Source organism: Theropithecus gelada, chromosome 8, assembly GCF_003255815.1.
Source record: "Theropithecus gelada isolate Dixy chromosome 8, Tgel_1.0, whole genome shotgun sequence".
Taxonomy (NCBI): Eukaryota; Metazoa; Chordata; class Mammalia; order Primates; family Cercopithecidae; genus Theropithecus; species Theropithecus gelada.
In genome coordinates, this window is record NC_037676.1 from 20,962,587 (window position 1) to 20,978,593 (window position 16,007).

General features: G+C 44.3%; 1 protein-coding gene across 1 annotated transcript; it reads left to right on the forward strand.

Moving 5' to 3' along the window:
• The first annotated feature begins 932 nt into the window (after positions 1 to 932).
• LOC112630395 (piwi-like protein 2) lies at positions 933 to 6,357 on the forward strand. Its single transcript, XM_025394638.1, has 3 exons — positions 933 to 1,346; positions 2,414 to 2,521; positions 3,472 to 6,357. Exons 1-3 carry the CDS (start codon positions 1,228 to 1,230, stop codon positions 3,626 to 3,628), a joined length of 384 nt encoding a protein of 127 aa, XP_025250423.1. The 5' UTR covers positions 933 to 1,227; the 3' UTR covers positions 3,629 to 6,357.
• Positions 6,358 to 16,007: the final 9,650 nt, after the last annotated feature.

Below are 16,007 nucleotides of genomic sequence, written 5' to 3' on the forward strand. Positions count from 1 at the left end.
GGTCTTGAACTCCTGACCTTGAGTAATCCACCCACCTTGGCCTCCCACTGTGCTGGGATTACAGGCGTGAGCCACCATGCCTGGCCCTTCTTGAATTATTGAAGTTGAACACCTGCCGGGCGTGGTGGCTCACGCCTGTGATCCCAGCACTTTGGGAGGCCAAGGCCGGTGGATCATGAGGTCAGGAGATCGAGACCATCCTGGCTAACGCAGTGAAACCCCGTCTCTACTAAAAATACAAAAAATTAGCTGGGCATGATGGTGGGTGCCTGTAGTCCCAGCTACTCTGGAGGCTGAGGCAGGAGAATGGCGTGAACCCGGGAGGCGGAGCTTGTAGTGAGCCGAGATTGCGCCAGCACTCCAGCCTGGGCGACAGAGCGAGACTCCGTCTCAAAAAAAAAAAAAAAAAGAAAAAAGAAGTTTAACACAACTAGAACATGATTATATTCCCTAAATGGGGAAAAAAATTATTCTTCAAATTGATTCAAGCAAGCATTTAATTTAATTTGGACCCATAGACAATTCACATATCTAGCTGTTTGCTCATTACTTAGTTCCAGTAAAAATGTTTCACAGCATACCAGATTGTAGGATAATACTTAGTAAAGGGTCTTTTTACTTGTCAGCAACTTGAGATGTTGCCAATAGGTAAAAATCTGATGGCGGCGGATCTGTGGCATATGTGGTCTTATGTTAGAATTTCTCTAACACTTTACCTCATTCTTTGCCCAGACAGTTATTAGTGTTAAATCCAATAGAAGGAAAATTGATTCAGCCTGTAGTTTTCCCACCATTCCTTTGAACTTGTTTGCATTGTTTGTGGATAAGCTGTATGCGTGTGACTCATAACTTGCTTGTTTTGCTTTCATGTTTTATAACACCTTTGCTGCACCAGGCGTGTTTTACTACCCCAAGGAAGTCTAAAAATGATCAGAAGCTTTTTTTCCCTGCCCTCTAGGCACAGTAGCTTTGAGACTAACTGCAAAAGGATCTGCCCTGACTCCAGGTTGCACAATGTGAGTAGGCCTCTCACTGACTGTGGTCCGTAGCATGAGGGCCCTGTGAGTCACCACATCCTGGCTGTCATTTCAGGTGAACCACTGTCTACCAGAGAAGATTGTGGTATACCGTGATGGAGTGTCTGATGGCCAACTGAAGACAGTTGCCAACTATGAGATTCCTCAACTACAGAAGTGTTTTGAGGCTTTTGAGAATTATCAGCCCAAGATGGTGGTGTTTGTAGTTCAGAAGAAAATCAGCACTAATCTATATCTGGCTGCTCCTCAGCACTTTGTGACTCCTACTCCTGGAACTGTGGTAGATCATACAATAACAAGCTGTGAGTGGTAAGTGAGTAAAATATGTAGTATTGGAGGAAGAATAAGTTGGAGATGTTATCACTTTCCTGAGTATTGGAATGGGGAGGTTTCCTAGAGAGGTGTGGACTAGAATCTCAGAGATGCTACCATTAAAAGAATGAAGCTTTAAAAAATATTTAAGGGCCTGGCACGGTGGCTCACACCTGTAATCCCAACACTTTGGGAGGCCGAGGCTGGTAGATCACCTGAGGTCAGGAGTTCAAGACCAGCCTGGCCAACATGGCAAAACCCTGTCTACTAAAAATACAAAAATTAACCATGTGTGATGGTGTGTGCCTGTAATCCCAGCTACTCAGGAGACTGAGACAGGAGAATCACTTGAACCCAGGAGGCAGAGGTTGCAGTAAGCTCAGATCAGGCTACTGTAATCCAGCCTGGGCAACAGAAAGAGACTCTGTCTCAAAACAAAAAAAGATTTAAAAACAAGAAAGCTTTTACCTGTTAAGTGTAAAGTTGAGCATACATTGTTTTGCTAAGATAGTGTATGCTTAACTTCTAAAGGTAGATAAGGGAGTTTCTACCACCATTTTTTTTTTTTTTTTTTTTTTTTCCTTTTTGAGGCAGGATCTCGCTTTGTCGTCCAAGCTGGAGTGCAATGATGTAATCTCAGCTTACTGCAGCCTCAACCTCCTTAGGCCCAGGTGATCCTTCCACCTCAGCCTCCTGAGTAGCTGGGACAATAGGCGTATGCCCAACTAATTGTTGTATTTTTTGTAGAGATAGGGTCTTGCCGTGTTGCCCAGACTGGTCTTGAACTCCTGGGCTCAAGGAATCTGCCTTCCTCAGCCTTCCAAAGTGCTAGGATTACAGGCGTGAGTCACTGCACCCAGCCTGCTACCAGCACCACCATTCTTCAGTAGCCTCTTGAGTCAGGAGACCTGGGTTCTAATCCTGGCCTGGCCTCTGTGTCCTTGGTCTAGTCATTTGACCTCTCTGAGCCTTAGTCGAAGGAGCTAGAATGATCTCCAGGATCTTTGCCAGCTCTGTCTGGCCGAATCTGACCATATCACTGATTTGTGGTTTTTCCTTCCTAGGGTGGATTTCTACCTTCTTGCCCATCATGTACGGCAGGGCTGTGGCATTCCTACGCATTATGTCTGTGTTCTCAACACTGCAAACCTGAGCCCTGATCATATGCAGAGGTGGGCCCGTCAGTAACTTACTCTTTCTCTTTCTTAAATAATTCCGGCGTGCTAGCTAAGATGGATTCACTCTTCACCCTCAAATACATTTACCTCTTGACTTTCTTCTTCATATCTGTGACAATACTGGTGTCTTTTTGAGGAGTGATTAGAAATCCTGGTTTTATATTAAAATTACTTAAAGAGCTTTAAAAAATGTTGATGCCAGGCTTCCCCCCAAATATTCTGAGGCATCTGTATTTTTTAAATCTGTTCCAGGTGATTATGATATACAGCCAGACTTGAGACCCAACGTCATTGAGTTCAGATGATGTAAATACTCCACTAGGGTACTTACCTTTCTCCAGCCTTTTCTTGTAAACAAGAAATATTTTCTCTTTGTTTTCCTATAAAAACAGGAGGCCGGTGCGGTGGCTCTTGCCTGTAATCCCAGCACTTTGGGAGGTTGAGGTGGGCGGATCACCTGAGGCCAGGAGTTTGAGACCAGCCTGACCAACATGGCAAACCCCTCACCCCCATCTCTACTAAAAATAGAAAAATTAGCCGGGCGTGGTGGTGCATGCCTGTAATCCCAGCTACTCGGGAGGCTGAGGTGGGAGAATCTCTTGAACCCGGGAGGAGGAGGTTGCAGTGAGCTGAGATTGCGCCATTGCACTCCAGCCTGGGCAACAGAGCAAGACTCCGCCTTAAAAAAAAAAAAAAAAAAAAAAACACAGGGAAGTGCCTACATGGAGAAGATTTACCCATGTCGTCTGACTTATGAATAGTGGGAATAGAAACAAGTCCACTTAAAAATAATGATTCTAAAAAGCTGCATCATGTATTCCTCTGCTCCCCAGTTTTCAGGAAGGTGTGCTCTGTGTCATATGCCTGTGGGTATTGTATTGTATTGCATGCCACAAATTGAAGGTAGAGGATGATGAGAATTATATATTCTTCTTGGCCTACAGGCTGACTTTCAAACTGTGCCACATGTACTGGAATTGGCCTGGCACCATCAGAGTTCCAGCTCCTTGCAAGTATGCCCACAAGCTAGCTTTCCTGTCAGGACATATCCTGCATCATGAACCAGCCATCCAGCTGTGCGAGAACCTGTTCTTCCTGTGACTGCGCAGCCTGGAGATGGGCTGGTGAGAAGACAGGCAGCCTCTGAACTCAGCTGTGACTATTGCAGAGTCAACGGAGACTGAAGTGGGCTTTTGTGTTATTTTCCCTTTCTCCAACCCTGTAGAATAAGATTTCTTTTTTGTCTTTTAAAGCTAATATTGCCAAGAAGTAAGTTTCTAAGTAACAGCTGAAAATGGCCTTGTTGTCTATGTAGAGCAAGTTACGGTAGTACTGCCACTCTGCAGGTAGAGCAGGTGACTCTGGGGGACCATTAAGAGCCTCCAGCCAGGCGCGGTGGTTCATACCTGTAGTCCAAGCACTTTGGGAGGCCGGGGTGGGTGGATCATGAGGTCAGGAGATCAAGACCATCCTGGCCAACATGGTAAAACACCATCTCTACTAAAATACAAAAAAATTAGCCTGGCGTGGTGGTGCACGCCTGTAGTCCCAGCTACTCAGGAGGCTGAGGCAGGGGAATCCCTTGAATCCGGGAGGCGGAGGTTTCAGTGAGCTGAGATTGTGCCACTGCACTCCAGCCTGGTGACAGAGCAAGACTCTGTCTCAAAAAAAAAAAAAAAAAAAAGCCAACATGAGCTGCAGAAACCTGCAGAAGCAGCCATTATACTTCTGTGCCCACCAAGTGGTTCCCATTTCTGGAGCCAGAGATGATAATTAATGAAGTCATCACATGTTTCCTAAAGAGAATAACTCAGGCAACTGGGAAAGGCAGTGGAAGGTCTGTGAAGCAAAGTTTTCGAGTAGATACTGCTATTACTGGCAGGTGTGCAAGGCGTGTAGTAAAATCAGTTTGTGGCATACGTAGGCCCTTGCTGACTAAATCCTTTCTGGGGATTGAATTGATGATGTCCTGTGACTTGAGTTGGATTTGAAAATGGCTTCCCTTGGCCTCTTGAAAGAGTGCAGATGAAGCTTTTTCCATGGCTTTCGGTAACTTTCCAGCATACCATGTCGATTTCTTCCTCCCCCAAATATACACATGCTCTTTTGCTCTTTGTGCCTGGTCTTCAGTAATTTTTAGTTTTTTAACAGGTGGAAAAAATCTAGCAGCTAGGAAAGTTCAGGTTGGGGTGGGAGTTTTTAGTGAGCTTTTCTCCCAAGTGTGTGGCCTTTATTTCTATTTATATATGTTTGTAAATGGAGTGACCCCCTTTCTCTTGCAAAATAACCTCTTCCTGGCTGTTGGCTCACTTTGCTGGAATTTTTCTGAATCCAGGTTAAGATTTCCAGAAGTCAGCTTTGGAAAACGTGACACTCCTACCAAAGTCCAGATGGTTTAGAAAGTTGTCACACACCATGGGTTTCAGTGTTTTTGGAAAGCCGTTTTTTTCTGTTTTATTTCCCCCCCTCCATTTTAGAATCTTCTCCCAGTCCCTTTGGGCCTAGTTCTGTCTCATCTTGCTTTTTTGGGTTTTAAAAGCCAGTCTTATTTAACCTTTTCTAATTTGTATTTATGTACTTATTTATTTTTTGGTATGATGGCAGGGAGGGGACAAAGCAGAAATACCCCTTTTATATGACAGTGTGTGAGAAAAGAAACTTTAGCTTAAAAATCCTTAAAATGTGCTCACTTCAGCAGCACATATACTAAAATTGAAATGATATAAAGAAGATTAGCATATAGAAAAAAAGAAAAAATATTTCCTTAAACCAAGAAAACCAAGAATGTTTTTAGTTTGTTGCGGTGCCCAGCAGAGGTTGAGGAGGGATGGGTGTTGTTGGTGCACTTCTGGTTTCATTTGGAGTGTGGGACATTAGGGTGAGACGAGGACCTGGAATTTATAAACCACGGAATCAAACACTGTGAACCACTGGTCTCTGGCTAAACAGATCAGTTTTCTGATTTTCTTTGGAAGCATTTTGAATTTTTCTGTTGAAGTTAGATTTCCTAATAGTCTTTTTCTCTTAGATAATCAGAACAAATGGTTGAATACATTATAATACAAAAATTTCTTCACTTTTTATTCTTGATTTTCTTGCCTTGTTTTTCGGTTTTAATGCCAAATGATTGGGTCATGGGGTGGGAAATAAAAACAACTTTGTATAACAATGTGTAGTTGTGTTTGAAATAATGTCATTTATTTATTATTATATTGATGTAATTATTTTTCTTCAGAGAGCTGCAGCACTTCCTAGAAACACTCATTACTCTGCTTTAAGGTGCAACTCCAGTGTTAGTAGTCAGGTAATTTCATCATGAGCTGGATAAGAAGACTTATTGAAAAAGACAGTAGGCGCCTCACTTCTCGGACAGATGAGGCACTTTTACTCTGTGTGTGTGTGTGTGTGTGTGTGTGTGTGTGGTTTTTAGCTCTCTTTTTCCCATCAGACAATTTCTGTTACCCTAGTGAGAGCCAACTTGCAAGGGCAGCCTCCTCACCACTCCACTCTTTTAACGCTTGCCCTTCTTTACATATACCTCACTGTGTGTCTGTCACCATTGAAATACCTTCCCTGGGTACAAAAATCCTGTTAGAAGGAATAAGATCTGGTGTTCAGTGGCACAGTAGAGCAACTATAGTTAACAAAAATTTATTGTACTTTCAAAATACAGGAGTGGAATTGGAATGTTCCTAACACAAAGAAATGATAAATGAGCCAGGTGCCATGGCTCAGGCCTGTAATCCCAGCACTTTGGGAGGCTGAGGTGGGTGAATCATTTGAGCTCAGGACTTCAAGACCAGCCTGGGCAACATAGCAAGACCCTGACTCTACAAAACATACAAAACTTGGCCAGGCTTGGTGGTGTGTGCCTATAGTCCCAGCTACTCAGGAGACTAACGCAGGAGGATTGCTTGAACCCAGGAGGCAGAGGTTGCAGTGAGTCAAGATTGTGCCACCACCCTCCAGCCTGGGTGACAGAGCAAGATTCTGTCTCAAAAAAAAAAAAAAGAAAAAAGATAAATGTTTGAAGTGATAGTCAGTTACCCTGATTTGATTCTTACACATCATATGCTTGTATCAGAATATCACATGTATGCCATAAATACGTAACACTACTATGTATCCAAAAATTGTAAAAGTTTCATGTACCTTCCCAAAGCACCTAGCTGCTCACTTAAGCACTACATTTCTTTAGAATACTACAGTTTTCCTATTTATTTAGAAACTCTGTGCTTCCTGAACTCATTCTAGAAAGAACCTCATTTCTGTGCAGTAGTCTCTCATCCATGGGGAATACATTTGAATACCCCCAGCAGTTGCCTGAAACCTCAGATAGTACTGAATCCTATATATACGGTACTATGTTATTTGAATCTGAAACTCAGGATGTCTATTAAGTGACTAATGTGTGGCATCACTGGTGTGGACATTCTGGACAGACATGATTCATGTTCCCGGGGGATGGAGTGGGACAACGTGAAGTTTCATCACACTGCTCAGAACAGTTTGCAATTTATAACATGAATTTCTGGAATTTTCCATTTCATAGTTTTGGACTTTGGCTGACCAAGGGCAACTGAAACCTCAGAAAATGAAACCATGGTAAGGAGGGACTGCTATACGGTGTGACAGGGTCCTGTTTACTTGGGCAGCATTTTGTTGAATGGTGTGAAAAATGAAGGAATTTTAGAAATGACTGTATATTTTAAAACCTTAAAATTTGGGCCTGAAATTAATTTTTCTAGAGACTTGGGATTATTAGAGAAGACCCTGATTTTTCTTTCTGGCTCTGTGGCTAGCTGAGTTACTTAGTAACTTTTCCTGCCTAGAGTTTTCTTTTTTTCAAAAAATGAGGAACATCAAGAGCATGAGAACAAAAGCCACAGACTGAAAGAAAATATTTGCAGAATGCACATCTGATCAAGGATTGTTATCCAAAATATCCAAAGAACTCTTTAAACTTAATAAGGAAGCTAGTCAGTTTTTTTTTTTAAATCGGCAGTAGACCTGTACAGACATCACCAAAGATGCACGGATGGTATGTAAGCGTATGAAAAGATGCTCCACATCATATATCCATATGAAAAGATGCTCCACATCATATATCCTTAGGGAACTGCAAATTAAAACAAGGTACCCATTCCATACCTGGTAGAATAGCCAAAATCCAAAACACTAACAACGCCACATGCTGGTGAGGTTGCAGAGCCACAGGAAATGATACAGCTACTTGAGAAGAGAGTTTTCAATAAAAGTAAACAGGATTACAAAACAACATACATAATCTTACCACATGGTACAGCAGTCATACTCCTTGGTGTTTATTTACCCAAAGGGGATGAAAACTCATGTCCACACAAAAGCCTGCACACGGACATTCATAGGAGCTGTATTCATCGTTTCCAAAACTTGGAAGCATCCAAGATGTACTTCAGTAGGTGAATGGATAAACTGCACCACGACAGTGGAATATTATTCAGCACTAAAAGGAAAGGAGCTATCAAATCATGGAAAGACACAGAGGAACTTAAATGTATATTACTTAATTGGAAAAAGCCAATCTGGAAAGGCTATATATGACTGCAACACATGACATTGTGGAAAAGGCAAAACTGTGTAGATAGTAAAAGGATCAGCAGTTTGGCCAGGTGCAGTGGCTCACACCTGCAATCCCAGCACTTTGGGGGGCTGAGGTGAGCAAATCTTGAGGTCAGGAGTTCGAGGCCAGCCTGGCCAACATGGTGAAACCTCGTCTCAACTAAAAGTACAAAAATTAGCTGGGTGTGGTGGCGGGCACCTGTAATTCCAGCTACTCGGGAGGCTGAGGCAGGAGAATCGCTTGAGGCAGGAGGCGGAGGTTGCAGTGAGCTGAGATCACGCCATTGCACTCCAGCCTGGGTGATAAGAGCAAAACTCTGTCTCAAAAAAAAAGGATCAGCATTGTGGAGAGAGAGATGAATGGGCAGAAACAAAGGATTTTTAGGGCAGTGGAACTATTCACTGTGATGCTGTAATGGTGAATACATGTCATTATGAATCTGTCTGATCCCACAGAATGCACACCAAGAGTGAACCCTGATGTAAACTATGGACTCTGGGTAATATGTCAGTGTAGGTTTATCAGCGATAACAAACTTACCAGGGAAAAAAGGAGAAGGGAGTGGGGAAGGGAGGAAGGTTAATATTTGTTACAAGAAGGAAAGGGAAGCCGAGTGGTACTAGCACAGCTCCCAGAATTCTGGTTTCATTCCAGGTAGGGCCAGGACATAACAGCCTGAGCCCCTGCGAAGTGCAGGATTGCTACAGCTGAGTCTCCTGCATGAAGAGAACAGGAAGCTGGAAGGGGACTAGAGAACCCTGTGCCAATCATGCTGGAGCAGCCACAGGGAAATGTGGTGTTTGACCAGGGAAATGGATACGGTGAAAAAGACATCCATGAAAAATCCCCAAGCCTGGACCACGTACGGATGTGTGTAGCCTGAATTTTTGTTACCAGCATGCTGAAGGGCCACAAGCTGAAAAATTAACATAAAGATTGGCCCAGACTTGTGAAAGCTCCAGAGCCTTGTGGACACCAATGCAGTCCATTAGATTGTCCCACAAAGAGGTATAAATAGGACCTATGGAAGAGAAGAGAGCAGAGAGAATGAGCAGGTCCAACATGTGTCTGAGAAGTTCCTGCAGGTTAAAATAGAATAGGTGGCACACAGTATGGAAGATGCAAAGACTGAGAATTTTCCAGAATGAAAGATATGTGCCAGTGTAGTGGCTTATACCTGTAATCCCAGCACTTTGGGAGGCCAAGGTGGGTGGATCTCGAGCTCAGGAGTTTTAGACCAGCATGGGCAACATGGTGAAACTCTGTCTCTACAAAAGAAATAAGAAATTAGCCAGGCATGGTAGCACATGCCTGTAGTCCCAGGTACTCAAGAGGCTGAGGTGGGAGGATCACTTGAGCCCAGGAGGTTAAGGATGCAGTGAGCTGTGATCGCACCACTGCACTCCAGCCTGGGTGACAGAGTGAGACCTTATCTCAAAAAAAAAAAAAAAAAAAAAATCATCCAACTGAAGAAACGTACTGGAGATAAAGAAAAGCATATATGGCTGGGCGCTGTGGCTCACACCTGTAATCCCAGCACTTTGGGAGGCTGAGGCAGGCAGATCACATGAGGTCAGGAGTTCGAGACCAGCCTCCTGGAGAAACCCCGTATCTACTAAAAATACAAAATTAGCCAGGCGTGGTGGTGCATGCCTGTAATCCCAGCTACTCGGGAGCCTGAGGCAGGAGAATCGCTTGAACCGGGGAGGTGGAGGTTATGGCGAGCTGAGATTGCACCATTGCACTCCAGCCTGGGCAACAAGAGTAAAACTCCGTCTCAAAAAAATAAATTAAAAAAAAGCATATCCATTGCTAGATAAACTATAGTGAAACTATAGAACATGAAAGACTGAGAATCATGAAAACAAAACAGCCAGATACGATCCAGCAATTCCACTATTGGGTATATACCCAAAGGAACTGAAATCAGTATGCTGGGTGGGGCGTGGTGACTCACACCTGCAATTCCAGCACTTTGGGAGGCCGAAGAGGGTGGATCATTGGAGGCCAGGAGTTCCAGACCAGCCTGGCCAACCTGTTGAAAACCTGTCTCTACTAAAAATACAAAAATTAGCTGGGTGCGGTGTTCCACGCCTGTAATCCCGGCTACTCAGGTGGCTGAGGCATGAGAATCACTTGAACCCTGGAGGCAGAGGTTGTAGTGAGCCGAGATGGTGTCACTGCACTTCAGCCTGGGTGACAGAGCGAGTCTTGGTCTCCAAAAAGAAGAAAGAAATCAGTATGCCGGAGAGATTATGTGCACTCCCATGTTCATTGCAGCACTGTTCACAGCCAAGATACGGAAACAACCTAAGTGTCCATCAGCGGATGAATGGATTTTTAAAATGTGGCACATTTACACAATGGAATACTATTCTGCTTTAAATAAAAAACAGGACATTCTGTCACTCGTGACAACCTGAATGAACTTAGAGGACATTATGTTAAGTGAAATAAGCCAGGCACAGAGAGACAAATACCATATGAGCTCACTTGTATGTGGAATCTAAAAAAGTCAAACTTATAGAAGTAGAGAGTAGAAAGGGAGTTACCAGATACTGGGTGGGGGTAGAGGGAGGTTGACGGGGAAAAGGGGAGACATTGGTCAATGAGTATAAAGTTACAGTTAGGAAGAATAAGTTCTAGTGTTCCATTGCACAGCACAGTGACTGTAGTTAATACTGTATATTTTATTTGTTTATTTGTTTTTTGAGATGGAGTTTCACTGTTTTTGCCCAGGCTGGAGTGCAATGGCGCGATCTCGGCTCACTTCAACCTCCGCCTCCCGGGTTCAAGCAATTCTCCTGCCTCAGCCTCTCGAGTAGCTGGGATTACAGGCATGCGCCACCATGCCTGGCTAATTTTGTATTTTTAGTAGAGACGGAGTTTCTCCATGTTGGTCAGGCTGGTCTTGAACTCCTGACCTCAGGTGATCCACCCACCTCGGCCTCCCAAAATGCTGGGATTACAGGCGTGAGCCACCACGCCCCGCCTAATACTGTATATTTTAAAATAGTGAAAAGAATTTCAAATGTTCCCACTACAAAGGAATGAATTTTTTTTTAAAGGAATAGCCTGACAAAGACAAGGCAAAAAAGAATATGTATATATAATATATATATAATATATATATATTTGAGATGATAGATATGCTAAGTACCCAGATCTGATCATTCCACAATGTATACAGGTATCCAAACATCACATTGTACCCCATAAATATGTACAATTATTATTTGTCAATTAGACAAAACCAACCAGAAGTTAGAGAGATTGCTTACAAAGAAAGTCAAACCACCAGTATACACTTCCTGAACCACAGTAGATGCCTTAAGACAAGAGGAATAGAAATTTTAAAATGCAACTGTAGGCCGGGCGCAGTGGCACATGCCTGTAATCCCAGCACTTTGGGAGGCCAAGGTGGGCAGATCGCCTGAGGTCAGGAGTTCAAGACCAGCCTGGCCAACATGGTGAAACCCCGTCTCTACTGAAAATACAAAAATTAGCCGGGTGTGTTGGCGTGCACCTGTAATCCCAGCTATTCAGGAGGCTGAGGCAGAAGAATCACTTGAACCCAGGAGGCAGAGGTTGCAGTGAGCAGAGATTGTGCCACTGCACTCCAGCCTGGATAACAGAGCGAGACTCCATCTCAAAAAAAAAAAAAAAAAATTGCAACTGTAAACTTTGAATTGTATTCCCAACTAAACATTCATTCACAGGTGAGGACAAAAATAATATTTGAAAAATAAAGATCAGGACAGAAATTAATGAAATGAAGAACAGAAAACCGATAGAGAAAATCAACAAAACAAGTTGGTTCTTTGAAAATATTAGCAAAATGGGCAAACCTTTAGCTAGAATGACAGAGAAAAAAGACTCAAATTACCAAAATCAGGAATGAAAGAAGGCATATTGCTACCAAACTTATAGGGAATAAAAAATATATATACTGCAAGGGAATACTATGAACAGTTGTTTACCCAAAAATTAGACAACCTAGCTAAAATGCACAGATTTCTATAGCTTACTAAACCAAGTACTTTTCCCAGTTGTCTTCTTTTGTGTGTCAAAACCAGCAGATGACAACAGAAATGAACAATTGAGGCCTCTAAAACTCTTCTCTTTCAGCTGACAAGGCAGGGAGCTAGTACTTGAGTCCTCTGACATGATTTGGGGTTGAAGAGAACCTTCACATTCCTTCCAATCCTCTTAAATTTGTTAAGCCATCCCAAAACAGAAAATTCATTTTTCCCTGAGAAAGTACCAGAGAAATCTGGTCACTGACCTCCAGACAGACTAAGAAAAGTGGGCCTAAGGCCGGCACGGTGGCTCACGCCTAAAATCCCAGCACTTTAGGAGGCCGGGACAGGCGGATTGCCTGAGGTCTGGAGTTTGAGACCAGCCTGGTCAACATGGCAAAGTCTCTACTAAAAATACAAAAATTAGCCAGGCGTGGTGGCGTGCACCTGTAATCACACCTACTCGGGAGGTTGAAGCAGGAGAACCATGTGAACCCAGGAGGTGGAGGTTGCAGTGAGCAGAGATCACGCCATTGCCCTCCAGCCTGGGCAACAAGAGTGAAACTCCATCTCAAAAAAAAAGAAAGAAAAAAGAAAAGCTGGCCTAAGACCTGGGATGCAGAGGGATTTTGCCCCATCCACCTGATCAAGTTGCTTACCTTGTCACCACAAACCGCACAGAGGGCTTTCATCTGGAGTCCGCAGCCCGCTCTCCGCACAATCAGGTCTGGAATCTCATTTCTCTGGCTGATTTCCCAAGGCTGTTCTGTTCACCTCAGCTACGGGAAATCTGGCTACGTATCTTTTGGCAGGTAGCTGTGGTGTCTTGTCAGAAGCGAAACAGTAGCAATGAAAATGTCAGATTTTTGTGCTATGTTTCCTTAAGTATTGCCCAACACCAAACTTTTAGTGAGCCAGCCCGTTCATTCATCCAGCAAATATTTATTGAAACTGCGTTATGTGCAAGATGTTACATTAGGAGATACAGGTATATAGGGAAATCTCATGTAATCAAGGCAGATTAGGTCTAGTTGGAGATTAAAGTGAAATAATTTTTTTTTTTTTTTTGAGACGGAGTTTCGCTTTTGTTGCCCAGGCTGGAGTGCAATGGCGTGATCTCCAGCTCATCGCAACCTCTGCCTCCTGGGTTCAAGCAATTCTCCTGCCTCAGCCTCCCAAGCAGCTGGGATTACAGGCATGTGCCACTACACCTGGATAATTTTGTATTTTTAGTAGAGACGGGGTTTCTCCATGTTGGTCAGGGGGGTCTCGAACTCCGACCTCAGGTCATCTGCCTGCCTCAACCTCCCAAAGTGCTGGGATTACAGGCGTGAGCCACTGTGCCCGGCAAAGTGAAATAATTTTAAGGGAAAAAATATAAGTACCATAAACCATATAAAGTTTTAATTCTGTGGATTACAACCTAATAACGGTCATGAAGTCAACTTAGTGGGTTTGTTACCCCTTTTTTTAAAAAAAATATGCATTGCAATGCATATCTTTATGGATATTTTGTGAAATTTTTGTTTGCTATATTGTTATTTATATTGGAGTTGCAGTGTTAAATGTTTTTAATGTGGGTTACAGTCAAAAAATATGAAAGGGTAGTTCAGACTTCTGGATTCAGAAAAATCCAGAAGTTTGCAGATGAGAGGTGACTTTGGGGAGTTAGAATTTTGACAAGTGAAAATGAGTAATGAGAGGAAAAAGTGGAGAGCAGAGGCCGGGTGCAGTGGCTCATGCCTGTAATCCCAGCACTTTGGGAGGCCGAGGTGGGCAGATCATTTGAGCTTGGAGTTCGGGATCAGCCTGGCCAACATGGTGAAACCGTGTCTCTAGTAAAAATATAAATATTAGCCAGGCTGGGTGGCGGGTGCCTGTAATCCCAGCTACTCAGGAGGCTGTGGCAGGAGAACCACTTGAACCTGGGAGGGGGTGGTTACAGTAAGCTGAGATTGCGCCACTGCATTCCAGCCTGGGCTACAGAGTGAGACTCTGTCTCGAAATAATAATAATAATAATAATAATAATAATAATAATAATAAAGTGGAGAGCAGAGAGAAGTGGGTCTCCAAGCCTGGCACCAGGAATGAGAAACTGAGAACTACCCAGCAACAAGGAAGGATTTAGGGGATACCTAAAGAATTTTGTGTGTGGGAAGATATGGAGAGTTAAGACCTTTTGTTAATAATTAATTGTATTCCCTAATGGATTACTGATAGCTTATCAGCTCTGCTTGCCTATGTGGACTTTGACAGCTCCACCTTTAGTGTGGTTGAAAACAAGTGAGAACGCCATGATAGGCCCGGTGGTGGGGTGTCTGGTCCTGCCCCCTCTCTGCTCAGCAATCTCCTTGAAGGGTGCCTAGTTCTCCTGTGGATAGTATTGACAACTAGCCTGGAAAAGCCATGGGATTGCTCTCCAACTTTGGTTTTAAGAGATTAACACTCCTTTAGGATACGTGTTTACGGGCTTCATACCCTTCAGAGCTGTGTGTGTTGGAAGCATGCTTATTTCACTTTATCTCTGGGTGGACTTCCCACTCCTTTTCCAGTGCTTCAACAAAAGGTGTGGTGGGGATTGGCCCCTTTCTGACAGCCCACTACAGTGGGATGAGAGTCCCAAACGGATGACATAATGTCTGGAAAGCACCAAGTTTAACCAAGAGAGAAATAGGGTTATTACAAAGATGAAGGGGCTCTGAGGGAAATTCTGCAAGAGATATCATTACTTCGAAATCACTTGGAAAATAAATGAGAGGAATATCACCGCTGCCCCCATACCCACTGCAGCACTGTAATTACGGGGTGAGGATAATTGAATTGTAGAAACGCCCGGGGCCCAGCTAGACTCTTCAAAAGTAACATGAAGAATCTGACCCCCTCTGGCCTGGCGAAGAGCAAGCTGCTGAGTTCTTGCCACCGGCTCCAGCGACTGTCTGCTTTCCTTTCCTCCTTAGCGCCGCCATCACGGGGGTCCTCCCCCCAAGACCTGCAGAGAGTGGGATGTGGCCCCCTTCCCTGCGCAAATTCAGAGAGAGCTAGTGCCGTCTGGGGATCAGTCACTGTGCTAGGAGCAGATCGAGTACTAAGCCGCGACAGTTGGGCTAGAAAGCCCTTCCTCCGAGCCCCGAAAGGCCCAGGTGGCAGCTGGCTCAGCTCATAGAGGAAATAGTCCTGATGTCCTGCAGAACAGAAACAATGGGAGTCGAAAGAGTGGTTTATTTTCTCAAGAAATCTGCATTTCTCAGGCCTGATATACATCTTAATGAGATGTCCCACAGCGGAAGAGTCTCCTTGGACATTCTTCACCCAATTAACATTTCTCCCAGCTTTGGGTTAGTAGGGTTCTTTAGGCGTCTGATCATTGTGGGAAGCGGTGCGGCATCAAGTCTGAAAAGTGAATGTAATATGGTTTATTTGGAATTCGACCAGGAAATTTTGGTTCCTTTGGCTGGTGGAAATATGCAGAAGAACCATCGTCTAAGGGCGCGTCCCCTTCTGGAGTACCTTTCCGAACTGGGGAGGGAAGAGAAAAGCTTTTTGGATGAACCAAAAGTGGTAAAATGCACATTCAAATCGAGTGGGTAAGGACTTGCCTCCTGGGGGAGCGGGGTGGAGGCTAGGCGGTGAGAGCTTCCCGCGCCCGGGGAGCAGGTCTTCACGGGAGGTTTCCGGAGGCAGGAGGAGTCAGAGGTCCTCGCGAGTCACGGCCGGATGGAGGGTGGGAGCGGGCGCCTACCACAGCCAGGGCCGCGAGGCGCAGGAGGGCGCAGGCTGGCCAGGTCCCGGGTCTGCCGGCCCCACGTGGCAGCCCCGGGGCGAGCCGGGCGGGTCGGGGGCGGGTCGGGGGCGGGTCC